This window comes from Panthera pardus, unplaced genomic scaffold, assembly GCF_024362965.1.
Source record: "Panthera pardus isolate Hobbes unplaced genomic scaffold, ASM2436296v1 HiC_scaffold_24, whole genome shotgun sequence".
Lineage (NCBI taxonomy): Eukaryota > Metazoa > Chordata > Mammalia > Carnivora > Felidae > Panthera > Panthera pardus.
The window spans coordinates 92,848,021-92,875,736 of NW_026526810.1; the positions used below are offsets into that span (position 1 = coordinate 92,848,021).

Below are 27,716 nucleotides of genomic sequence, written 5' to 3' on the forward strand. Positions count from 1 at the left end.
CTTTCCCCTGGACCAATGCAAAAGGAGAATACACAGGAAGACAGTGTGGGTTGTATGGGCTCTCTAGATCCATCTAGAGGAAATATAGTTAAGAGTTCAGTGGGGGTGCTTCCTACCAAATCTTCTCTTTGTAGGTACAGCAAAAGTTTTTCACGCAAGTTATTATGAAACATCAAGAAATTATACATATTGCCCATACCTCACCATAAAAATATTTAATGCAGGTGTTTCAAATTCAGTCAGAGGACCATCCAATTCCTGGCAGAGGCTTGAGGTCCAGGAATGACAGCAGAATATGGGTAAGAGACAACTTGAGAATATCCACAGATGTCAACTGGCCAACGCTCAGTTTAGTAAAATTCTAGTTCTTTCTCTAGTGTATGATTATTATACCCTCTTTTTAGCTCTGCCTTGACCCTAACTTAGTGTCACACGTTTCTTCTTTAGCTGTTTCCATGCCAACAGGATTGTTTAAAAATACTTTTAAGACAGAGGCACCTGGCTGGCTCAGTCAGAAGAGCATGCAACTCTTGCTCTCAGCTGTGAGTTCAAGCCCCACATTGGGTATAGAGATTAAACTTAAAAAGACATTAAATACCTTTAAGACATACTCAATTTTCTCAATTGTCCAAATGTAGTAGCTGAGAAGACAAATATTAACCAACCTAATTAATCAGAAAGCCATTCAACTATTTTTCCTCTACTGCAGGTCTTACAGCAAAACCTCTAGGTCTGGTCTGCTCCACTTTAAGGGGCTCAGGTGCCATCATTGAAATGAGTGGTGAGCTATGATACTGCCGTGACGGTTTCTTTCCCCAGCTACTCTGCAGGGGAATGCAAACCTGGCATATGGTGTGTGAAATGCCTTGCAGACTAAGATACCTCAGCCCCCAAAGAGGAAACAGAGAGAAAAAGAATGAAGATGAATGTTCACACATCACTGCCTGGAGGCTTCTACAGAACATGTGCAGTGTGAGAATTTTCAAAGGCTGACAGATGCGCTTTAATAGAAAGAGGTAAAAGATAAGATTCATAAGGCTTGCTTCACATTTTATAAAGGGATAGGTCTTGGGAAGTCCAGTATACTTTATAATTATGTTTTATAATACAGTAATGTTGGATTATAACATAACTACTGCTGAAAATAAAGTGATGAGGGGTGCCTGGGTGACTCGGTCGGTTGGGCGTCTGACTTTCGCTTAGGTCATGATCTCACAGTTGGTGGGTTTGAGCCCTGGGTCGGGCTCTGTGCTGACAGCTCAGAGCCTGGAGCCTGCTTCAGATTCTATGTCTCTTTCTTTCTCTGCCCCTCCCCCACTAGTGCTCTGTCTCTCTCAAATAAATACATGTTAAAAAAAATTTTTTTTTAAAAAGAAAATAAAGTTAGGGGCGCCTGGGTGGCTCGGTAGGTTGGGCATCCGACTTCGGCTCAGGTCATGATCTCACGGTCCGTGGGTTTGAGCCCCACGTTGGGCTCTGTGCTGACAGCTCAGAGCCTGCAGCCTGTTTCAGATTCTGTGTCTCCCTCTCTCTGTGACCCTCCCCCGTTCATGCTCTGTCTCTCTCTGTCTCAAAAATAAATAAACGTTAAAAAAAAAAAATTAAAAAAAAAAAGAAAATAAAGTTACAAACTAACAAAAAGGCTTTAGCAAAGGTCAATTTCAAAGTAAAAATAAGGTAAGATTTAATCCAAAACATTTTCCTTATTCTAAATTTTGGTAATTCTTGGGACCCTAACTGGATTAAAATAGAACGATATGACTAGTACTCTGAAGAATCATCATAGCGTGTACACAAAATAGAGAATAAATTTTTAATGGTATCAAAAACAGAACTTTTTGGCCAATTTAGTACTTGCTGGAATAAAGTTGCAAAATGTTACTCAGTAACGGACTTAGCTTCTAAATCAAGCCGGAATTACACATACTCTGTATATTACTTGAGTATATACAAGTACATTCCATGATAACATGCAGAGACATGGAAACAAGAAGAGTACTATCAAGTCAAGATCACCATCTCTATTCTCTGCTGATGAAATACATTGAAAACAAAACACCTGTTCAGTAATCCAGAATAGCTAATTTTGAAAAGGGGGTTTTAAATGTTGCTCTTTTCAAGAACTCAGATAAACTCCATGGGGTTAAATTTGATTTTGTTTTCTCAACGTGAAAAAAGAGAAGCAGATAATCTGCTATAGCTATGGGGATATCTTTTTCTTTTTCTTCCATATCAAATTAAAAGGTTTGATAGACTTACTGTCCCCAGGAAAAAGGACTCTTCGCATTCTACTGGTAGGAATGAATCCCTTAAAGCTCTTAGACATACGAGTGTCACACCACCTGCAGCAACATATGCTTAAAGTACCTTTGATGAGACGGTCACATGAGACAGGAGTTTAATTTTCCTGAGAACTAAAGTAGACGTATGAAATAAAACAGGGTATGAAAGTGACCTGAGTTCACAGGAGTCTCTAAATTCGAAAGAGATTGCTTCAGCTTTGCAAAGATCTCATCAAAAGCCTTTTATAGCAAGAGTCACATATGTGGTCACGGGGCTTCGGGGCCTTTTTAAGCACTCAAAAGAAGTGCTTTATGCTGTGCAAATTCCATGAAAGCCCAGGACAAGGGACTGATGGTGCTCAGGAAAACCTACAGGTGAGCCCACAGATTCCACGGCTTTTTGTAAAGAATGGAGTGGGTGAGATGCACAACTGACCAACTTTGCTCCCAGCTTGACAATTATTGGGCAGCTAAGAAAATCCTTGGAAGATAAGCAAAGACAGCACCTTACGTGGAACCTAGGGGAAGCCACTCAAAATTGAGTTAGTTGGGGTAGAGATGGCTACTGGTCTCTTCTAAGTAACTCCTCCTTTGTATGTGAGAACCACAGAACATATACGACAAGTAGGACAAAATATCGGCTTCACAGTCTTCTCTCCAAATTACGCATTGCAACTTCTGTTATTATTACTGTCTGCAAACTACTAAGAGGTCACGTGGGAATTGTAGTCACTGAATAGCATATAAAAGAATACAGTGCAGCTTCAATCTGAGCTCTTCTATTTGCTCTGTAATCTAATTCAAGGCACTTTAAAATGTTTTGGTGCCTTAGTGTATTAACACGAAACAGGAGGAAAACACTCATTTACTTACCTCAAGGAGTACTACAGAGATGACTGAATCTTAAAGCACTTTGAGCTCCTCAGATGAAAAGCACTGTGGAGACAATCACAGCAGAGGAATACTCTTCCAGTGCCTCGGGATCCTGATCTATTGTGTCTTGTGTCTCAACCATGTTTTCTCGAACACTTCACAAGTAAAATCTGTGAGTGGCACTCCATCCCTTTATATACGTTAATTGTTTGGCACACAGATGTTTATATATTGAAAATAGTTGTAGTATTCACCACTCCAAAGTTGTTTACTAATTTTCCCATAAGGTTAATGAAATAAATGTAGCCATGATGGAGTACTTTGTGTCAAATTTAGAAAACTTTAGCTTTCTTCTGAGGTACATGTGACATAACGAAAAGTTCATTTTGTTTTCAAAATAATTGAACTAGTGTTATTTATGTGAAACCACAAGTGTTTAATGACAAAAATACTGAAAGTATGCCACAGTGTCTATATATTCATCTGAAGAGTACAAAGATGGAGTTTTGAGGAAAAAAGGGTCTTAACACTATAGAAAAGAAATGTGGTTCTTAAATTGTTCAAAGGAAACATTTTAAAAATGTAATGCTTCATGTATTGAAATAAAGCAGTTAGAGGTAATAAATTATAAATACAGTAGTTCAAATATTGTTTCTTTTTTTAGCATTAGTTTTTCTAAGCAAGTTAAATTCAAAAACACCTTAAACTCTGTTATCCTCTTCTGTCAAAGGACCTGTGGAAATAGAAGCTTTCGCAGAAATCGACAACAGTAGTAACACCTTGTGGTCTTTACGTAGACTACACTGGATCTTGACCATTTGAGAGTTACAACATATTTTGGTTAATACATTAGATTCAACTCATTAATATGCCTTTATATTTGGGGGAAATTAGATTGTGATTTATAATGTAGTTCACCCAAACTCAATTCCAGGTCTTGCTTGATTCTCTGCAGGAGGCTCTGTCAGACTCATAATTAAAATGATGAAAAGTGTAAATAACTTCTTTCAGACTGAAAAAATATTTGTTTTTTTAAATAAAGTGCTTTAAATTCAAATATTTCTTGCCCTAAACAAAACTGAAACACACTTAAACCTGAAATCTCCATCATATCTTGACACACATATTTTAACAGGAAGAAATCAGTTTGGGGCCATTAGTGTCCTTCAAGAGTTCAGATTGGATCTAAATTGGGTTTTGCATTATTATCGTGCTCATGTTTGTACATGAAGGTTAAAAGAAAGAGGGCAACATCCAAGGATGACCAATAGGCGGTATGAGATGTGACAGCTGACCAATAGCGGCTTTCCACAAGGCCTTCTCGGAGTTCAAAATCAATTCTGTGATCCAATTCCACTGAAAGGAAAAGAAAGTCAAACAAGTGAATAAGTATTACAATATGTTCTATATAGACTTTACCTAGAGTTGAGAATAAAAATTTAGCTAATAGAAATGATTCTTTTATCCTTTTTTCCCCCCTCTTTAAAGTGACTTTCCACTCTAATCTCATGGAAAACAAACAAACACCCAAGACAGACTCAATAGCTCAGGATTCTATTTGGTAGAGTCCTTTCCTTTGTATGCTTAGGTCAGTATGGGATAATAAAGGAATAAAACAAACAAAAAAAATCACTTGGTATCATAGACTATGTTTGGAGTAAAGAAACTGGCTTCAAATCCTAACTTTCCCATTTAATCTTTGTTCCTAATCTGTAAAATAAGAAAAACAGCCCTCTGGCAGAAGTGTGGGCCAGGCTTATATGCAATAATGTCTGGGAGTGCATGCAGCAGGTCACTCAAAGGCCCTCTCCATCACCTCGTTCTGTGGTTACTTTTTGTAGTCCTAGACTGCTTTCCTCCCCATGTGGCCACCATGGCACAGCCTGGTCCCCATGCACTCAGCAGGGCCTCACATGTGCCTGAGACATACAAGTCCTCACTAAATGTCTGTTTGATAAAGAATCCACTGGGTGGCTGGGACAGTTAAACCAGGGGGAATAGTGGTGATCCCTGGGAGGAAGGACTTCATTTATAACAGCGCTGTGCTCAAACAATTCAGTGAATTTAATCAAGTCTTTTTCTAAAAGCCACAGAAAAGTCCTTGCAATACCTGTTGGAGAAAAATCAAGGCTATAAGAGAATTGCAAAGGATTCATTTAATATGTCCTTAGAGATAAAACACTTAGAAAAATAATACTTTGATCTCTAGGAATTCCTTTAAAAGAGTCAATGAGCTGTATAAGACTTTGAAGGAGCTATCTTAAAAACAAAGAACACCCAAATCTTTGTTCGAAGTGCCAGAAGACGTAGCAAGTAAAAGGTGGCAAAAATCAACGAGGCTGGAGAAAAAGTTGGGTTTTGTTTTACACTGGGAATTTCGTTAAGTTGCACATGGGAAATTGTATCACTCTAGAGAATGATTTCATATAAACGTTTAGCTAATGCTTATTTTAAATAGGTATTTTGTGACAATATCTTTTAGTGATTTAAAAGGGCATAGAGTTGTTACTTTTCTATTCAACTATGCTTTTCTGACAAGGAGTGCCCACTGATCTATCTGTATATTTTAAGGTTACCCTTAAGCAGCATAAATACCAATTGGGTTATAAAACACTTGTAAAATATATTTACAAATTTTTTAAAACTTTTCTTCTCACTTAAATTACAATAAGCTAATCCATAATACAGCAGAAATAGCTGAAATCTATATGGGGAACTGGGGGGTAGTAATGTCTGAATCTTTTATCTCTTGTACTCCATAGGACATTTGAGTTCGATTTGTCAGCACATTCTGGCACAAGATACAGGAAGATGAAAAACGAGGAGACTGGAATTCTCAAGCGTGAAGAAGAGAAGTCAAGCTGGAGGTAGTTACAAAGAAAAGAGGAGAAATAAAATGAAAAACAGAAGAGATGAGAAACCTACACATTAATATCGGCAAAGACCATGAAGTTATCATTTCTACTTTAAAATGCCACTGTAGAACAGCCTTTCCTAGTCCAACGGCCTTAAGTTAAACTTTTGTTTTGAAGTTAAAAAAAAAGGGATTTGTGTTTTGTTATAACAACTATTATTTGGCTTTGATTTTATGTCCCTGAGATTTATTCTTAAGTGTGGTTACTGTTGTGAAACACTGCCTTTCATATACTAGACACTCAAATGCTGAACTTAATTATTGCCCTACTCTATGCCCTTGTCATTCTTACCACCTACAGTCAGTATGGTTAACTAGACTTGCCATCTCTCACCCTGGTTATTTATGTGTAGGCTATCCTCATCAAAACGGGAATTAGGTAGCCAGCCTGTACCCGATGAATCTGTTTTAGTCTCTCATCCTCCTTCCAAGGTTTACAACAGGTAGTGTGGTTGCCAGTGCAGGTGACCTCACAGGTGTTGGTTCTGCAGGCGGATGAATGGAATAAGGTGGGCCTACGTCTCACGTCTCTTCCTTTTATGTACGTCACAGAATTCCCAAGGGAGCAAGGGTCCAGATGGCAGTTACCATTCTTTACGTGCCGTGAGATGAGCTCTTGGCCCAAATAGGCCTAAATCTATATGGAGTTGCCTTGGACCTATTTTCTTAATATTAGCACATCAAAAATGAGTGGCACAACACAGCGGGTAGTTTTTTCCTAGTTTTACTCACTGAATTAGGTCAAAGAGAAAGGAAAACATAATATCACTCTGTCCCTTTTTTCTCTCTTTTGAGTGCCTTAAGTGCTAGAATTCCTCTATCCACAAAGAAAGGAATGAGATCCTGAACTGAAGAGAAGTGAAACTGAGAAAAAATACTGTGGGATCTTATCAATCATCAGCAGTTGCCTTATATTGCCTTAAAGCATGGGTTATTTTCTTTTCTGGGGAGTCTGGCACAGAGGCCTAGTTCCCTTCCTATTCCCTAGAGTGAATGTCTGCAGTGTATGAAGTATGTAGGAGGTGAAGTGTCATCAGGACTGTCCTTTCATCAGAGAACTCTCTGCACAAGGCTTGTCCACATGGATACTGTATTAGAAAACATAACACATGTGAATAGGAAGTGCACATCTTAGTCTTAAAATGTGTACTAATTGGACAGGTTTCTATTGCTTAATGGAAACACTTTAACTTCCTTGGAGAGAAATTTTCAAAAACTTAATGACTCTTAAAAGTGGTCTTATTTGTAAGTATTAATTTTGGTCATAATTGCATGATTTTTGGCTACAGGCAGACACCAAGAAAAATACCAGTAAAGCAAATTGTGTTTTCAAATGAGTAGCAAAAGCTTCTTTCACAGTAAGAAAGATTATGCTGAGTTCTTGCTGGGTAAATTATGTCTTGTTATTTCTGTGTTGCCTCAGAGCAACTATACATTTCATGTGGTTAGGTGTTTGACATCAAGGAATATTTACATTTTGTGAACTGTTATAATTTCAAATATATTTAAGGATATCCTCTATCCTTGATATTATAATCAGTTTTCATATCTGCCAAAATAGTTTCCCAACACTAATCTGTCCTGAAAGATATTCAAATACCTAATGTTTGATAACAGATGGGCTTTGTGGGTAAATCTTGAATACAAAAAAACTCCAGGAGATGGCCCTCTACAATCTGGTTTAAGAAACTTTTCCAATCACATTCAAAACTATTCCCTTCTATTCATCCTTGGCTCTTCTCAAGAAAACTAACTACATACATACATACCTCTACATACCCTGTGCTTTTCCATATGCTGTTTCTTCTCCCTGCAATGTCTTTTCATCACCGTGTGTCCAAATTCTACCTCCACAGAGTCTTTTATAATTTTTTGAGGTGAAAGCATTTTCTCATTCCCTAGAACTGACGGAGTCCTTTACCAGTACCTTTGTTATGTGGCTCATCACATCTACCATATGTTATAAATATTTATGTAGCTATCTACTTCTCTACTAGGTAAATATATATTCTCTAGAAAATGCTCAATTTCCACACTAGCATTTAGTATCTTTATGGGCAGTACTGAAGTCTGTTTCATTTTGGTATCTTTTCTAGTGGCTATCTTGGTACTTTGGCTCATGGTAAACATTTAATAAATAATTGTTAAATGCAAAAAAGCAGGGGAAGAGAAATAGAAGCCATACACATATTACCATTTGAATCAGTTTGGTGTAGTTAATGTTTAGATAGCTGGGATGGTTTTAAGATAATACGTATAAGGGCTACTTGAACGCAGGATAAATGAGTGGATCAACTTCTGTGTTGAATTAAATATACAAAAACCAAAGTCAAATAATTTCTTCGTGGATGTGACTATTACATGAGCAGGGGGCAGAGAGAGCACTTATATAAGATCATTCCTTAAGGGAAATTCATGAAGTTTCATCAAAACAAACTGTTGCTAGGGAGCATAAAAACACAAATCAGTTTGTTATATTAAAATACTGTTTTGGAATTTTTATCAAGGAAGTTTTTTTGAAAACAGAAAAAATATGTATGGAAATTAGCAACTACATAGAGAAGTTATAAAATTAAATGTGGTTAAAAATCCAAGGAAAAACCTGTAACATTTTTTGTTAAAGACAAAATCCAATATTAAAAAAAAAAAAAAAAAAAAAAGGAAAAGGAAAAGGAGAGGAGCTGTGGAAAAAGGAATGAAAGTTAATGATAAAAACGATTTTAAACTAAGATTAATCCTTAGTGGTACATTTAGAATCTGCTAAAAATTAAGAGACTGAAAATATCTCTTGTATCCAATAATGCTAATTTTTAAATGCAAACCTACCCTTCTTAAAGAAAAAATATTTGTGTTGAAACCAGATAGCAGCATCTAGGGCACACCCACAGCCCTAAGTAGTAGCGGTACTGATACCTGAAATAACTAGGAATAATTACATTTCTTACACTATGAGACTTTATATCTAAATGTCTTACATGTAAAGAACAGCGAACCTCTTTGCAGCCTTTGGGACAATAAAGAAGGAAGATGACCTCATGCTTTTCTTCCCTCTCCAAAAGGTTGCTTCTTTGTAGGAATGTATAGGAGTATCATTTTAGCACACTAAGGGACTAATCAATACTTGGGTTTCAGGACCCCTACTATTTAAGGTTAGAATATACAGGAAAAAATTACATATCAAATGGTCTGTAATGGTTAACATTCAAGCTGATCTCATAGAAGAACTGATGCAAGTTTTCAGTGAGCAGAAGACCTATAAGTGGATCATTTTTATTGTACTCTGAGTGCTATTCCTGACATATACCATACCGAGGGTATTATCTTTATTCTGCATTACATTTTCCGGAAAAAGAAGTTGTGGGAGATTAAAGAACGATTCCTGAAGTCTGAAATCTGTGAAAAAAAAACACAAGATGCTGTAAAGTGTTGGCTGATGGTTACAAAGGGCCTTCAATGATGCAGTGGCCAAAAGTTAGAACAACACTCCCAAATATGCTGATTAAACCTAGCATACATAAAGAAGTACACACTTTGGTTTTTATGAAGAGCTCTTTCATGGAAAGTGTAAGCATCGTTAACTTTGCAATACAATGTCATAATCTGTTAACACCCAGATATCCCCCAAATTAATAGCTCATTTAAGTTCTAACCTTGAGGCAAAACAATGTTAAAAGAAACAGGTATTTTTTTTCCGTAATATGATACAAACATAAGGGAGTACAAGAAATGAAACCATAAAACTACCGTAAATAAGCCCGGACTTTTCAAAAGAAATGAAGACTAGCTATTGATATTCAACTTGATGAGAATAAAGTGGTTTCAATTGACAACACATACTCTTCAAAGAGAGAAACCCTGATGGATCATGAAAATTCAAAGCCTGTGTCCATCTTATCCTCAAAAAGCAAGAGAATCAAAGTTGGCAGCTTCAGGATAAAGGTCATCAGGAACTGAGGCAATCAATGCGAGCAGAACGAAGAAAGGAAGGAAGCCAGAATCACCTAATCACAATGACCAAATCCCAGAAAGAAGGCTTAAGGAAGAAAGGTTTTAGGATTTGCAAGATACAGCCACTATGTGCATAATAGAGCAACTATGACATAAAAAAACATCCAAATCAGGATTACAAAGAAGAGTGTATTATTGAAGCAAGTCTAACAATTAGTAAGGCAAATCTTGAGAGTCTGATTTTAAAAGGTGGAATTCTACTATAATAGTTTAATTTTAATAGTTACATCTATGTCTAGAGATAAATATCTGTAACTAAGACTCACGATTAGCTCATATTTAGTGGAGTCTACAGTCTACAAGGACTTTACCATTAAGACCAACAAAGAAAGAATTTATATGCAAGACTGACAGAAAATGTATTTTGTTAAGCTATCAAAGTATAATGATGCAATGCAGCTGAGCACCTCTATTAACTGTTGTCCTGAAAGAAGAAACAGGTTTCTCTGTTATCATTTTGAAATTACTATGTTAAATAGTAAAAAGACCACAGAAACAGCTTTCTTCCTTCAGATCCTATGGATTCTCTCTTTGTCTTCATTACCCTTTCTTGGGGGCTCAAATCCCACTTCATTCTTGTTTCCTCAGTCACCCTAATGTTTATTTACTAGCATCATTGCTGTGTATGAACATTACAAGGAATTGTGACTTTTTACCTGTCATCTTACAAAATTCTTTTAAACTATTCTTCTTCAGAAACTTTAGAGCTGTGATCTCTGTATGTCACAACAGAATTTTGTATTTTTACAGCCGCATTTCTGAATAAGTAGAAGTGAAAGCTTAAGTCAGCAATAATAAGAAAATGAAAAAAATGAATTTTATACAAATATCAAAGTCTGAAATGAATTTTCTAGGCAGTGTTCAAAAGGCTTACAATTATAAAATTTTTAGTAATCAGAGTCTCACATAAATAGGAGTACGTTAAAAAATGCTATTGGTCTGAATAGAAATGTCGAACTCAGGAATGTCCAGGATAATGGCTCCTGGAGTAGGGCTAACTGTGGAGAAAGATCCAGCCTCTAGAACCACCACACTTGAACTTCCTTTTTAAGTATGTTTGATGGATGGCAATGGACACTGGTCATTTTAAAATACAGAGTAGCAGACACAGCAACAAGACAAGGCTACAAGTATCTGAAATAAAATCTGTTTAAACATTTATAGAGAAAGAAAGGAAAAGTTTTCCCTGATTGCTATAGTAACAAAAAGCAGCTAGTCTGAGAATCTACATTTCTTTATGTAAGTCAATGGAAAAATAGGACTTATTAGTCTTCTTTTATGGACACTTGAAAATAAGGCTCAAATTTAGACCCTTGGGATTAAATATATATTAAATGTATAAGAGTTTCACAACTATTCAAGATTTTAAACCTTAGAAGTCTACTGGAAAGAATTAAATAGAGCTTCATTCTAATGCTAAGTCCAGCATAACTATCCATTCATTTATTCATTTCTTGAATATCTACTTTACACTAGGTAGCTGGGACAGAACTGGAAACCACACAGCGGATCCAATACAATATAAGCCTGAAGGTCTTTGTAATTTGGCTGGATGAATGAAACTCTGGAATTAGCAGCAGGATGGCTTTTAAAAAGTATCAAGAATATACACAGCAGAGGTTTAAAGCAATTACATGAATTTTTAAGGCTGAGAAGACCATATTTTTAAAAAATCTACTTTCTAAAAATCAGGGGTGCTTTCTCCCAAAGAGATTTGTTTTATGCTCGATGTTTAAGACCCTTGTGCCACCAGGCCCTGATTATTAATGTTCTTAATTCTTCATTCACCAATGCAGAGAGCAAAACTGCATTTACCTGGGAATTATACTTAAAAATATAATCAGGGGCATCTGGGTGGCTCAGTCGGTTAAGTGTCCAACTACTGATTTCAGCTCAGGTCATGATCTCACAGTTGTGAGATTGAGCCCTGTGCCAGGCTCCATGCGAAGTGTGGAGTCTGCTTTGGATTCTCTCTGTCTCTCTGCCCTTGCCCTGCTTGCATGCTCTCTCTCTCTCTCTCTCAAAAAAATAAATAAAAAATATAATCAGAGGAAAAGTACTTTTTTTAAAAAAAAGCTAACTTATGCTTTACATTTTAGAGTTGACTGCTACCGTTAGTATCTTCATCCTCCCCGCCTTCAAGTTGTAAGAGATCGAGTATTAACTTAAAGTAAGAAAAATATGAACTAACATGCAGAATCCAGAAAGCCAGAACTGCTATGTGGAAGGGTCTGTGTTGCAACAGTGGTAGTGGGAAGCGAGCCAAGTGACTTCTTCTCATCTTCTGTTGTGTCTTTTGATGTCTCAGATGGCTGTGATGTAGATGAGCGTCCAAATCTCGAGAACAACATCCCTCCAAGGCCCTTTCCAATGCTGGCAGCCCCTATATTTCGCAAAACAGGGCAGTCAGTCTGTTGGAATCACACCACATACCAAGCTAAAGAGCACCATCCATAGTTACAGCCAATTGGCAGAGGAACCAAGTCCTAGTCATATTTTTCCAGGGTGGGAACATAGGAAAGTTACAATTTACACTGTAGGTTTCTAAGTAAAAATGGTGTTGAATAGAATGAGAGTTGTACAAACGGCAGGAATACAGTGTACAAAAGAATAAAGATTCTATTTTATTCAAGTGATCACTGTTGATTACAATATTTGGGAAGATTAAAAACGTTAATGAAAGAATCATACCATTGACCGGGGCATATATTTACTATTGATATGCTTTACTACTGAAGTTAAGTGAGTATGTTATAAAAAGCTATCAATAAACAAATCTGGGAGTATGACAAAGTGAAATCTCAATGAAAAGCCTATTTATAGTGCCATCTTGTGGCACTTTATATTAAGGCAACCTGTAACTAAGAACAATGGACAAATTCAAGGGGCACATAAACCAGCGCTACCCTAAACATTGTGGCTGGTGCAGGAGATGATTCAAAGAAATTAAATATCCTTGTTGACCCCAGGACAGACACGGTTTGAGAGACTGTTAAGACATGAATTGCAGAACTGGTTGGCAGGGACACCCTTAGAACTCAAGCACTCCCTCATTTTACAGGTGAGGAAGCAGACCATTAAAAATGATGGGACTTCCCCAAGATCTCATAGTAGGTGGTAGGGCCAAGATTAAAATGAGGGCCTTGATTCCCAGACCTTTCCTTGTCTATCCAGCTATCTCATATTCTAAACCTACAAGATCTGATCTAGTTAGAGAACCTTTGGGGATTTTAGCTCTCAAGTATGAACAGTGAGAGGGTAGTTAATTCTAGACATGGGGATTAAATGTTGGATGTTTTGTAATATGCAGAGTATTTTCAAGTACCCCAAATTTAATGCCTATCTAAAAAAGTACTTACATTTACTGATAAGAAATACTTAAGAGAAATTACCTAATATGCTTGCTTTGCCTATGTTTGTTATAGATTCCCCGTAGTGTCGACGGGACAAGACTGGTGAGGTCACAGGGCTTGGTATTGTTGAAATGCCTTCATTCTCTGAAATTGAGGTAGGTTCTTTTGCTGGGTGGAGAAAGCTTGGCTTCATATGCTCATAAGGTAGAGGATTAGAAGTATTATACCAGTGGATCTGGACAGGTGAAATGTTGCTGTAGTGTTTCAGTATTAATGGTTCTAATCTATAAGCCTTGATTTTAAAAAAATGCAAAGAAACACAACATTAAGGCACAATGCTTGGATTTTAGTAAACTGTTTATTCTTATTTTATTGCATGCTCAATAGACCTTAGGGAATTAAAAAAAAAAACAACATCTGGTATTTCTAACATGCATTCCCATTTGTTCACTATTAATAATATGTAATTTGGTCTAATTATATATCCTTAATGATGAGATTATGGAAAGAACCAATTAGTGTTGGTCTAAGCTAACAGTGCCCGTTAATTTGTTTTTCAGAAAAACGGATTCATTTTTATTAGGTTCTGATATCATATAACAATTAGATTTATGTTAGTCTCACCAACAAAGCGGAAGCAATAAACAGTAAACTAGGACACAGTAAATAAAGCCAATCTGTAACATCTTAGAAGCTCTTCGTAAGCTCTATTTTCAAATAGATTAACATAGTAACAGCACAAATTAGATGCTGATTAAAGACCATTTGTCTAATGTGAAGAAGGGATGATATAGCAGAAAAGACAATGAATGGACTTGGCATTAGAATTCCCCAAGTTCACATTCTGGCCTCTGTCACTAACTGAATAATACCTACCAAGTCACAAGTTTCAGAGTCACTGTTTCCTGAGCTGTAGAAATCAGATTAACACTTCCTACCTCACAAGGATGTTGGCAAGAACAGACAACGTTTGTAAATACTGCTTAGCACAGTTCTGACATAAACTTTATTTAAAAAAACTTTACTTAAAAAAAAATCACAGGAAAAACTATAAAATGAATAATGAAAAATAACTTAATAAAATGACATTGGAGCCCTCCTTTATGATATAACAAAACTTTAAGATTATACCAAGGACAGGGTATACACTGATAACTCAGAGTTCCCCTACAAACTCAAGTTCACTTTCAAGTTACAAGATAATGAGTAAAATGAATATATATTAATGAAATACTAAATGGTTAGCTGGGTGTTTTTACATATATTTTACTTAATTCTAACCATCTTAGGAGGTAAAATTTTGTCATCTGCATTACATAGATAAGTCTTGGGAGTGACTTGGCCAAAGATTGTGCTGTCTGTATTTGAATCTAATACTAGATTCTCAGTGAAATTCATTTCTTAAAGATAGCATTTTTGATTCTTTAACACATAGGGAATTGCTAAAATTTTAATATTTAATCAATGCTATATTTACTTGGTACTAGCTAAAGATATTTGAAAAGACTTCACACAATTACACAAAGCAAACTTTCTGAGAATGAAGGTTATTTAAAACAGTTTCTTTTAAATTTAGTTCTATCTAGCCTTGTCCCCAAAAAGATTTAAGAAGCGTTTTTCTCATCTAACAATCTTACTTGGTAGTATACAATTTACCCGGATGCAAGATCACTGGAGTGATTAAAAACATTAAACACTAAACATTAAAAAATTATTAACAGTATAAACATAAAAGAGAATGAAAAACTCCAGACTTAAAATTCGACCAGGCTAAAATAAATTCTTCCACTTTTTCATGTTTAATACGTTTCAAATAGGGTCGGTCTACCAAACACATTTCAATATGGTAACATGTTTTAGAGAAAAAAAGATTAAAATGGAATTTTCAAAATTTGTGGTTGCTGGGTTATTGGTATTACAATTGGTTGTGGTTAGACAGTCCAGAAGATTCCTATTCCTTGTACTATTTGTCCAGAGATAATAGTTTTACATTATGCTCTTATAACACAGATCACCTCTGAGGTATTTCTGAGCCCTAAATTAACCAAAACACCAATGTCTTAAAGATATGAACCTATGAAAATATAATCAGATAAATTAACTCATTTCTCATTAGTTCAGTTGTACCTTGCAATATTTCATACAGAGTCTTTTATGAATAATTTAATGTTGAGGGAAAAATGTCTATAACTGCAACTCACCACTGGATCTGTTGGATGAAAAATATTCAGTAACCGATTACAAATCTCTCTGGGCAAAATATGGTCTTGACTTCCAGTGTTTCCTGGGCGGATGCCACGCAATGCCAAGAAAACCGCTAATGGGGATCCCATGCAGAAGAAATTCTCAACCTAAAATGATAAAGTCATCCCAAATTTTAAAACTGGTGGTAGTTTTTCTCAGCAGAATTTGGGCACAACATAACACATGGCAAAATATGAACAATAAAATTATCTTCAAATGTCTTTTTTCACAAGCTTTGTTCAGATGGTATCTGCCATAATTATATGCCAACCATTAATTAGTCTAAAAAAATCCATTTTTAGAATCAACTTCATTATCTTTAAATCTAACAGAAAACAAAAAATGAGAAGAAGAAAAGGAGAAGGAAGACCATTTCATTGTGTGTTTTCACACACTAGTCCAAGTTTTATCAAGCTACTATTTTGTGTGAAGTAATATTCTAATGCTATCAATGTTTTAATAAAGACCAATAAGGCAGAGGAATCCTGTGGGGGAGGCATAATAAAATAAATGAATAGGGGGAAAGCCTGCTGTAAGAGAGGGATAATTAATTCCACCTCAGAGTTTTTACACAGGAGGAAGCATTTTTTTCCACATTAATTTTTTTTTAATTCCAGTATAATTAACATACATTGTTATATTAGTTTCACGTGTAAAATATAGTGACTCAACAATTCTATACATTACTCAAAGCTCATCACAGTAAGTGTCCTCTTAATTCCCTTTACCTATTTCATCTACGTTCCACCCACCTCCCCTCTGGTAACCATCAGTTTGTTCTCTATGATTAAGAGTCTGTTTTTTGGTTTGTCTTGTCTTTTTCTTTGTTCGTTTTGTTTCTTAAATTCTACATTAATGAAATCATATGGTACTTGTGTTCCTCTGGCTGACTTATTTCACTTAGCATTGTACCCACTAGATCTATCCATGTTGCTGCAAATAGCAAGATTTCATTCTTGTTTTTATGGCTAATATTCCACATCTTCATCCGTTCATCTATCAATGGACACTTAAAGTTTCTTCCCTAATTTGGTTATTGTACATAATGCTGCAATAAACACAGGGGTGCATTTATCTTTTTGAATTAGTGTTTTCAAATTCTTTGGGTAAATACTCATTAATGGAATTACTGGATCATATGGTAATTCTATTTTTAATTTTTTGAGGAAACTCTATACTATTTTCCACAGTGGCTGCACCAGTTTTCATTTCCACCCACAGTGCACAAGTATTCCTTTTTCTCCACATCCTCTCCAATACTTGCTGTTTTTTGTGTTTTTGATTTCAGCCATTCTGACAGATGTGAGGTGATACCTCACTGTGGTTTTGATTTGCATTTCCTTTATGCAAAGGATATGATATTGAGCATCTTTTCATGTGTCTGTTGGCCATCTGGATGTCTTCTTTGGAGAAAAGTCTGTTCGTCTTCTGATACACAGGAGAAAGCATTTGCATTGGCCATAAAAAACAAAAAGGATTTCTACACCTGGGGCTGGTCATTGGGGCCAGAAAGGAGGACATTTTAGGCTGATACAATCACATGAACTAAAGCAGAGGCAGGAGAGAACCTGGCTCAATTTAGGAAGTATAAGTAGTCTGACATAGTTGAAAAATTGGGTGTCAGGAAAATGTAACTTGGAATGAGAATGCACAGAATCTTGACTACTTGGTTAAAAAAGTAGGACTTAATCGATTTTATGAGTAGTGAAGGAGAACAGGATTTGCCCCATGTTTTAGGAGGTTAGTAAACCTGGTAGTAGTATGTGGATGAACTGGAAAATTTAGAGTCTGGTGACTCAGAGACAAGTTAGGAAACTACTGAAAGTGTTTAGGCAAGAGAGAATCTGAACCCGGGCAGGGCGAGATGTTCCATTCAGAAATAGAAATGGGAGAGGAGAAGGTGGAATCAATATGACTGAATGAATATGAGGATGAGGAATGAGTCAGAGGCAGGTCACAAGGTTTGGGTCTGGCTGACTGGGAAGACAGTGGTTCCATCAACTGCAACAGGAAACTCTAGGTAAGTTCTGTTTTTGTTCACAATTAAGTTTGAAGTATCTGTAACGTATCTAATTTACAGGGGCTGAAATTCTAAGGCAAGAGATACAGAATTGGATATGTCATCTCCCAACTCTATGTATCACCGTTACAGAAGTGACACGTAAAACCAAGAGAAGTGGTAAGAGGGCTTATGAAGTGCATAGATATGCATAGTGCATATCTCTCAAAATAAACAAACATTTAAAAGTAAAAAGGAGGAGTGCCTGGGTGGCTCAGTCAGCTGAGCATCTGACTTCGGCTCAAGTCATGATCTCATGGCTGGTGAGTTTGAGCCCCGCATTGGGCTCTGTGCTGAAACCTCCGGAGCCTGGAGCCTGTTTTGGATTCTGTGTCTCCCTCTCCCTCCGTCCCTCCCCAACTCACACTCTCTCTCTCTCTACTTCAAAAATAAATAAACATTACAAAAATTAAAACAAAAAAGAAAAAAGGAGAAGGGCTTTAGCGAGAACTACATTTGATTAGCAGAGGAAGGAGGTAAGACTACAAAAGGGGAGGGAAAGGAGAACCATGATAATGCAGTATACATGAATGGCACGTGAGAGGGCTTCTAGAAAACTGGTGTGATCAGCAGCACTGGATTATATATAGAACATGACACTTTACCTCTTAAGGTCGCCTAACTTCTCTCATATATCCCATTATCCTGATGGGTGAGACGTCCCAAATTCATCATTCCATCTCATCTCCAACATCTAAGAAGTTATTGCACTTCACCTCATGGTCTTTCGTCTGGACTATAACTATATATACTTGTCTCTGCCTCCAATTTTATGTCCCTTTAATCTCTTCCCCACACTACATCTGAAGCGACTCTTCTTTTTTCCCCCAAATAACGAATATATATTTTGAAAATGGTACCTCCATGTTAAAGAAGGTTTGAGAAAGTTTTTTCTGCTTTTAAAGGACTGGGTAACTTCGACATGTCTGAAGGATGAGGAAAATTAACTTGTGTTAAATTAAAACTATAAGAAAAAGCATCTGAAATGGTAGATAGTAACTGGGCTGTCTGGGTGGCTCAGTCAGTTGAGCGTCCAACTCTTGATTTTGGCTTAGGTCCTGAGCTCTGGGTTCGTGGGTCTGAGCCCTGCATTAGGCTCTGGCTCTGCACTGACACCATAGAGCCTGCTCGGGATTCTCTTTCTCTCTCTCTCTCTTTCTCTCTGCCCCCCCTCCCTTGCTTTTGCATGCTCTTTCTCAAATAAACATAAAAAAAAGAAAACAAAAAACATCATAGACAGTGACACAGATGAAAACACCAACTTCTGAAAGGATTAAGATAATTAAAATAATAAAGGATAGGGAAAGATACAAAATATAGTTGAGATAGAAGAAAATTTAAGTAAATACTTTTTTTTTTAACTGTTTATCTTAGAGAGAGAGAGAGCGAGAGAGCATGCATGCACATATGCATGCATGACTGGGGGAGGGGCAGAGAGAGAGGGAGACAGAGAATCCCAAGCAGGCTCCATGCTCTCAGCACAAAACCCAGCAAGGGGCCAGAACGCAACAAACCATGAGATCATGACCTGAGCCAAACTCCTATGCTCAACCAATGGAGCCACTCAGGTGCCCCAATCCTTTCTTTTTTTTTTTTTAAATACTTTTTTTAAAGTTTATTTTTGAGAGAGAGGGAGAAAGAACGCAAGTGAGCAGGGGAGAGGCAGAGACAGAGGAGCAAGACGATCCCAAGCAGGCTCTATGCTCACTACAGAGCTCAATGTGGGCTCAAACCCACGAACCTTGAGACCATGACCTGAGCTGAAATCAAGAGTTGGTCGCTTAACTTAATGAACCACCCAGGCACCCCCTATGGAAATCCTTTCTGCTTGATGTATACATACCTGTAAATACATATATATCCTAGAAAAATGCTTTATGCTTTGGTCAGGCATTTCATAAATTTTTGTTAAATTGTTATAAAACAACTTTCCTTTCTTTATGATTGGTATGCAGTTTGACAGACAAACACACAAAGGAATTCTTCTTTTTTTAAAATGTTTATTTATTTTGATAGAGAGAAAAATAGAGCACGAGTAGGGAGACACAGATTCTGAAGCAGGCTCCAGACTCGGAGCTGTCAGCACAGAGCCCAATGTGGGGCTTGATCTCACAAACCCGAGATCATGACCTGAGCTGAAGTCAGATGCTTAATTGACTGAGCCACCCAGGCACCCCACAAAGGAATTATTCTAAGAGTAATGACTGATTTAGTGAGATCTACACCCATCAAAGAATTTTCTAGGTGAAAAAGAGCTTTGGACATTTAGTCTAACCTCCTTTTCCAGAGATGAGTAAGCAGATGAATTCAGAGATGTTAAATAATTGGCCAATGTTACATAACCAGTTAGTGGCCAAGTTTCGTGATCAGAACCAAATTTTCCCACTCTTCAGACCAATATTTGTCAATAGTTTTTCTTTGTTTTTAAAGTTTAGTGGTCACCTGTAACAGACCTAACACCTATACTCTGAAAGTAAACCCATCTTTTGGTTAACAGGCATAGAAAGACTTCTGTTCCTTCTAGATCCCTGGAGTTCTAAATATTAATTTGCCAGTCATCAGATAGTCCTTTTTAAATTTCAGATTTCTGTATTTTTCCTCTATGAGTAATTAAATAACAATTAAAAATTCATATTATTAGACTACACATGAGTATATACTACAAGAATACACAATTATACTGTTTAAGTTCTAGTAATATGAATATTGAATTTTGAGATCCTAATACTTGGTGGATCATACTCTACTCTCCAGTAAAAAAAATCCAGGACATGAAATACAAGAGTTTACTTTTTCTATCAGATCAATTCTGCATATTTAACATATTGATCATATATAAAAATGGTGGTAAGGAGGCACCTGGGTGGCTCAGTGGGTTAAGCATCCAAGTCTTTATTTTGGCTCAGGTCATGATCTCACAGTTCACGAAATCAAGCCTTGCATTGGATTCTGTGCTGACGGTGTGGAGACTGCTTAGGATTCTCTCTCTTCCTCTCTCTCTCTGTCCCTCCCCCATCCTCAAAATAAATAAATAAACTTAAAAAAAATGGTGGTAGAGATGGAACTCAACTTCCAGGTGGGATCACTCCAAAGATCACGCTCATATACTTTTTAAATACATAAATTTACCTTATGGCTTTTAAATATATATTTTTTAATGTTTATTTCATTATCGAGAGACAGAGAGAGCATGAGCATGGAAGGGGCAGAAAGAGGGGGAGACACAGAATCTGAAGCAGGCTCCAGGCTCCAAGCCGTCAGCACAGAGCCCGACGCGGGGCCCAAACTCACAAACCACGAGATCATGCTCTGAGCCAAAGCTGGATGTTTAAATTTTTTTTTTTTTCAACGTTTTTTATTTATTTTTGGGACAGAGAGAGACTGAGCATGAACGGGGGAGGGGCAGAGAGAGAGGGAGACACAGAATCGGAAACAGGCTCCAGGCTCCGAGCCATCAGCCCAGAGCCTGACGCGGGGCTCGAACTCACGGACCGCGAGATCGTGACCTGGCTGAAGTCGGACGCTTAACCGACTGCGCCACCCAGGCGCCCCATCCAAAGCTGGATGTTTAACCGACTGAGCCACCCAGGTATCCCAACCTTATGGCCTTTAAATATGGACGTTAAAAAAAAAACATTGTAAGTCATAGAGATAGATTCTTCTAAAAAATTTTCTACATCATTCCATTACTTAAGCAGTATGTTAAGCTCTTGTGATAAAAGATATTTCAAGAAGAGATGATATAGTACACTATATATGTGTATACATTCAAAAGGAAATGAGTATTAGGGAGCTTATGACATGCTCCATTTAACACTGCAAACGAGTTATTTGTTATTCAGCTACAGGCTATGTTCTTTCCAACAGGCAGGTCAAGGTCGACATCTCTCTATCATTTTTTATTCTTCTAATCAACTACTTTACCACAGCTCCATTCTGATGCTCAAAAACCCTTCACATGAAATATAAGTTCTTTATTTCTAGCTCTTCCTGTTATCCCACAGCCCCTTTGCCCCAAATCCTGTAAATTCTAGCTAAACTCTTTTGCCTACCCTGCTCCAAACCAACCACATACATCCCATCCTGTGCTTTTGTCATATACTTCTCACTGAATGAAAGCAAGCTTTCCATCCATCCCTAAAATCATCACTATATGCTTCCACTTATTTTTCTTATCATCCATAACTAGCTGGTTACTAAGGCTTGTTATTTCTAAATACTAAATATTTCCCAAATCTATCTATATTTTTCTCTTTCCACTACTTGAGATTATTTCATGTTTCTTGGAGGTACTATGGGGTCATACCCCTTCACACCCCTGTTGTGCTGTTTCTTTTACACAGAATAGCATTTCTCTTTTCCTCCACTTGGCAATATCCACTTTACTGAGATTAAGTACAAATGCCATTCCTTTGTAAACCTTTCCAAGCAAAATTACAATCTCTCTCTCATGTATATATCATTCTATAAGCTACTAATTGTACCGATAACGCTGTGTTACAGATCCTGAGGGCTGGGGAGCCATCTTGTCCACCCTTTTCCTTGTAAAACCCCAAAACTAGCAATGTCCAACACACAGTATGTGTTCAGTTTATATTCATTTGAAAGAAAAATTCAGATTTCACTTGAATCCTACTGTCACACTTCAAATGATGTTTGAAAAGAAATTGAGATAAATGATGGAAATCTTATCTCTCTCTTTCCTTACCTTAAATTTTAAGGCAGGTGTTTGTGTCATGGATGACGCCTTCAATCCATGTAGCCGTTCTTCTATTTCTCTCAGTCTAGGAAGCAGTAGGAGATAATGTACTAATATTTATATTCACAATTTTATAAATATTAGATGCTCGCTAGTTCACTAAAGTATAAAGAAGAAAATGATGGCCCATTATCCAATCCCTCAAATTAATCCCTGTTGACAGTATTTGATACACCTGCTACAGTCTATAAACATTTATAAAATGATTAGTAAAAGTAGCCCTACTCTTCATAATAGCTGTTGTTAACAGCTTTTTGGAAGGATCCTTTAGGGAAATGTGAGGCAAATACAAACATATATATGACCTTAAAAAAAAAAAATCACACTAAATGTTCGCACCATATACACAGTTCTGTGCTTTTTTTTCTACACTTAATAGTGAATCTTGGAGGTCTTTTCATTTCATTGCCTCCTGATCTACTTCAATCTTTGTAACAGCTGTATAATTTTCCTTCATACAGATCAACCACAGTTTATTAATCCTTCTCTGCTGATGAACATTTGGATTACTTCAAATTTTTCCCATTATTATGTTTTGTATCTACTTACATTTAATAAATAATGGAACTAAGGTTCTGTTTTTTTTTAAAGGTGCAGCTCATTTTCTAAACTTGTTTATTATTATTATTTTTTTTTTACTGTATTTTGTATCTAAAAGGCTGCTCTGAAGTGGTGCTGGGAAAACAGGGCAGCGACATGCAGAAAAATGAATCTGGACCCCTTTCTTACACCATACACAAAAATAAACTCAAAATGGATGAAAGACCTAAATGTAAGAGGAAGCCATCAAAATCCTCGAGGACAAAGCAGGCAAAAACCTCTTTGATCTTGGCTGCAGCAACTTCTTACTAAACATGTCTCCAGAGGCAAGGGAAACAAAAGCAAAAATGAACTACTGGGACCTCATCAAAATAAAAAGCTTCTGCACAGCGAAGGAAACAATCAGCAAAACTAAAAGGCAACTGACAGAATGGGAGAATGGGTTAGTATCCAAAATCTATAAAGAACTTATGAAACTCAACTTCCAAAAAACAAATAATCTAGTGAAGAAATGGGCAAAAGATGTGAATAGACACTTCTCCAAAGAAGACATCCAGATGGCCAACCAACACATGAAAAAAATGCTCCACATCACTTATCATCAGGGAAATACAAATCAAAACCACAACGAGATACCACCTTACACCTGTCAGAATGGCTAACATCAACAACTCAGACAACAACAGATGTTGGCGAGGATGTGGAGAAAGAGGATCTCTTTTGCATTGTTGGTGGGAATGCAAGCTGGTGCAGCCACTCTGGAAAACAGTATGGAGGGTCCTCAAAAAACGAAAAATAGAACTACCCTATGACCCAGCAGCTGCACTACTAGGTATTTATCCAAGGGATACAGGTGTGCTGTTTCAAAGGGACATACGCACCCCAATGTTTATAGCAGCACTCTCAACAATAGCCAAAGTATGGAAAGAGCTCAAATGTCCATCCATGGATGAATAAAGAAGATGTGGTGTGTGTATATGTGTGTGTGTGTGTGTATATATATATATATATATATGTATATACATACATATATATATATATACGTATATATATATACATATATATATACGTATATATATATATGTATGTATATACATATATATATATATATATATATACACACACAACATGCAATGGAGTACTCAACAATCAAAAAGAATGAAATCTTGACATTTGCAACTACATGGATGAACTAGAGGGTATTATGCTAAGCGAAATTAGTCAGAGAAAGACAAATATATGACTTCACTCATATGAGGACTCTAAGACACAGAACAGATGAACACAAGGGAAGGGAAGGGAAGCAAAAATAATATAAAAACAGGAAGGGGGGCAAAACACTAGAGACTCTTAAATATGGAGAACAGAGGGTTACTAGAGGGGTTGTGGGAGGGGGGATGGGCTAAATGGATAAGGGGCATTAAGGAATCTGCTCCTGAAATCATTGTTGCACTATATGTTAACTAACTTGGAGGTAAATTAAAAAGCAAAACAAAACAAAAAATGGCTGCTCTGAAACATGCTTATATCTTCTTTCAAAACTATTATTTTTACATTATAAAAATATATGTATCTAGCCTATGGTACTTAATAATATTTTAAATAAAATCCTTAGACAACTACTTAGGAGACTAAAACAAATCCAAGGCTTCCTGAATAAAATTTTTGGTCAACTACATTGGTTGTTTTTATATGATGTTAACTATCAAAATGAGTGACTTTTTACTGTTCTATTAGAATCGATGAGATGCATTAAGAGGACAAAGAAGATAAAGGATGTAACTATAGATGAAGACAGGAATGTAATTAAGAATTATAAGGTAGTATCAGGAAGGCCACAAGTGATCAAATAATTATAAATCTGCCAAAAATTCATTTGCCAAGGAGAAAAGGGATTTAAAATTATTTTCAGAATAATAAGAAAGGCAAAGGCCCATCTCTAAGATTAGTAAAAATTACAAAGGATTACAAACTGGTAAACATTTTCAATAAGGATTCTGCACAGTGACTCAGCTTGGAATAAGTTTTAGATTTCACTCCTAACAAATTCTGAAGAGATGGAAGGAAAAAGATGATGACAAAGCAATTTATTTTATGCTATTTGGAACATGCATGGAATTAGCATGAATATTAACAAAATTGTCTCTCGCCGATTAGGCATGTTACCTAATACTCTCCGTACTCCAAATATTATCATGAAAAACTTACAGTTTTCTCCTAAGAAGTCCAGTAATTCCATTAAGACTTTTAAAATTCTTTTAAGAGACTAAGGTATTTTACCGTCGCTTTGTTATATAGAGTTCATCCAGTAGATGTCGTTCTTCATAGCTCATCCATCGTTCATCAGGCAACTCTTCTTCCTTCTGTAGCAACTGTTCATAGAGTCGAACTGGATTCCAGCCAGTCATTATGTCATAAGTGATTACACATCCCAAGGAATGTGACACTATTGAGACTTTACCCCCTTTTTCTTCAAAGTCTGGATTCCGAGAACAGAAAAGGGAATATAATCGGTTCAGCTCTTGCTGAAGGCCTTTAACTAGCTGTTTGAAATAAGAAAACATTATCATATTAATCACACTGACTTTGCTATAAACTTTATCTCCAAACTCAAATACATTAAGAAAGAAACACAGACATTACTGGCCAAATATACCTAGGTTATTAAAATGAACTCGGGTATTTCAAAACCTTGCGGAAAATGAAGAAAAGTAAACATAATGTGTAATCTGTATCATCACTAAAAAATACAGGCAGATATCACCCATCTAGCTCCTTTCACAGTCCTTATACTAACTATATGAGCCAGCAGTTCCAAAGATTAAAAAAAAAAAAAATTCCATGCAGATTCCAGTAAGATTTCCAAAGAGCCCCTTCAAATTTTTTCTTCATTGCAACTTACTCGTATGCAATTCTAAATTTTTACACCTCATAGTTTAAGCTATAGTAAATGTTAGAAAAAGAGTATCTGAGTTTACGATAACAAGTGTGCTAATGTACTATATATATTACATTATGTGTTTAGATAAGAGTAATGTAATCAAAGGCCACTGTATGATTGAAAAAAAAACTAATGTTGATCCACTTGAAATTCCAAAATTCCCATTGAGTTGGCAATATAGATACGAGTAAAAAGTTGTTTTATGTGGATGGAAAGCAGGGTTTTTTTAAGGCTTAAGGTTATCAATGTGGGAAGTATCTTAAGTCATTTTTTCTTTGTAAAACTACTTCCTTTGAAATTTAGCTCTAACAAATATTAACTGAAATATTCCATAAAGTCAGAAAAATGTTACTCAAACCCATACTGGGCCCTCGTCAGTTATAAGGCAGTCCTCTCCTCTTCCTATCATTGCTTGCTACTTTTTGATTATAAATTTCCTGCTTGATATTAACTTAATTTCTCATTTCAGTACTTACTATGCCAGCTGGTACTCTGACATACAAATATTCATTATGTGTTGCTTCCATTTTCAGTTTTATTATTTTGTCTCAAGAGGCCACTACCCTCTATTAGATTTTACTGAACATGTTTTACCTGCTGATACTAACTTCTAAGTCATTTGAGGATTCATGCATGGCAGGGTTAGCAGTGACATGAATGAAGGCATGATGTTCTCTCTTAACTGTTGGCACTGAAGAATACTACAATGCAAAACCAAGGTCTGCTTAAAGCTATTGAAAGCATGTGTTGGGTGTCATGAAATATATCTAGCCAATGAAGGAAGAGAAGGAGAGGAGGAGTTGCCACTATGTGCTATCTTTTCTCTAGGGACAAATGCAAAGGTTTTACTTTAACTGGTTGTTTTAATTTCTGTCTTGGGAAAAGCCAGCTCCAACAAAGTGCACCAGCATCATGTGGAGGGCGTGTTAAATACAGATTGCTAGGCTCCATTCTCAAGTATCTGAGCAGTTCTGGGCACCACATTTTAAGAACTACTGCCTTAGTGGCAAATGCATATAGAACCCTTCTAAGACATGGGTTGTAGGTAATTCCAGTCAACATAGTTTAAGGAGTATGCAGTGTGATATGAAATTTATAGGGCTCTCCTCAAAGGGAGCTATAATGTAATGCTTTGGACTTGGCTTTGATAATACCAAGTAACCCTTAAAATTTGTAATTTTCTTGATTTACAATCTAGATGATAGGAGGTACAGAAAAAGCTAATGTTTAGATAAAATAAAATTCCTTCAAAAGCAACATTTGTTAATAGTTTTTACATTTGAAGCCCTTGATTTTAAGCCTCACCCCAGGCAAGTCTAGAAACACTAAAAGATATATCCTTAAGTATTCTGACAAAAGGTACCCAATCCTTTTGTTTTTAAAATACCATCCCCCCCATTAAAATAAAAAGATCTATCAGTATCTCTACCAGTGAATAACCTATATCATATCAAAAAATTTAAAGCATTTCTCACTATACCCAATGTTTCAGCAATCATATATGCGTAACTAAAAACAAGTGTAACTATCTGAGGCAGAGAAAGTTATTTGACCTTAAAATGTTTCACCGTGAAATGAAACACGGAATGGACAATTCTGAAGAGCTGATGCTTTCATCTTTCATCTGTTTTAATAATCATATACTTGAATAGAAGTGGTCTTTGTGTTTCCTTGTTAGAACATATCTAGATATGGTAGCAATTTTAATCTTTTCCTATAGTTTACATACACGGGAATGTTTGT

The 27,716-nt window shown here is 36.4% G+C and overlaps 1 protein-coding gene across 7 annotated transcripts in view; it reads right to left on the reverse strand.

Moving 5' to 3' along the window:
* Positions 1-1,799: 1,799 nt before the first annotated feature.
* Positions 1,800-27,716, reverse strand: part of DDHD1 (DDHD domain containing 1) — a 97,929-nt gene continuing 72,012 nt past the window's right edge. For 4 of the 7 annotated variants that reach the window (XM_019451781.2, XM_053889429.1, XM_019451779.2 and 1 more), the window contains 7 exons: positions 25,313-25,575; positions 22,442-22,517; positions 15,632-15,781; positions 13,470-13,722; positions 12,269-12,460; positions 9,379-9,462; positions 1,800-4,511 (listed from right to left, as the gene is read on the reverse strand). In XM_019451781.2, coding sequence (XP_019307326.2) covers positions 4,330-4,511; positions 9,379-9,462; positions 12,269-12,460; positions 13,470-13,722; positions 15,632-15,781; positions 22,442-22,517; positions 25,313-25,575 — 1,200 coding nt within the window. In that variant the 3' untranslated portion in view covers positions 1,800-4,329. The remainder of the gene's footprint in view (positions 4,512-9,378; positions 9,463-12,268; positions 12,461-13,469; positions 13,723-15,631; positions 15,782-22,441; positions 22,518-25,312; positions 25,576-27,716) is intronic. The other 3 variants (XM_019451786.2, XM_053889428.1, XM_019451788.2) reach the window with 1 other exon arrangement.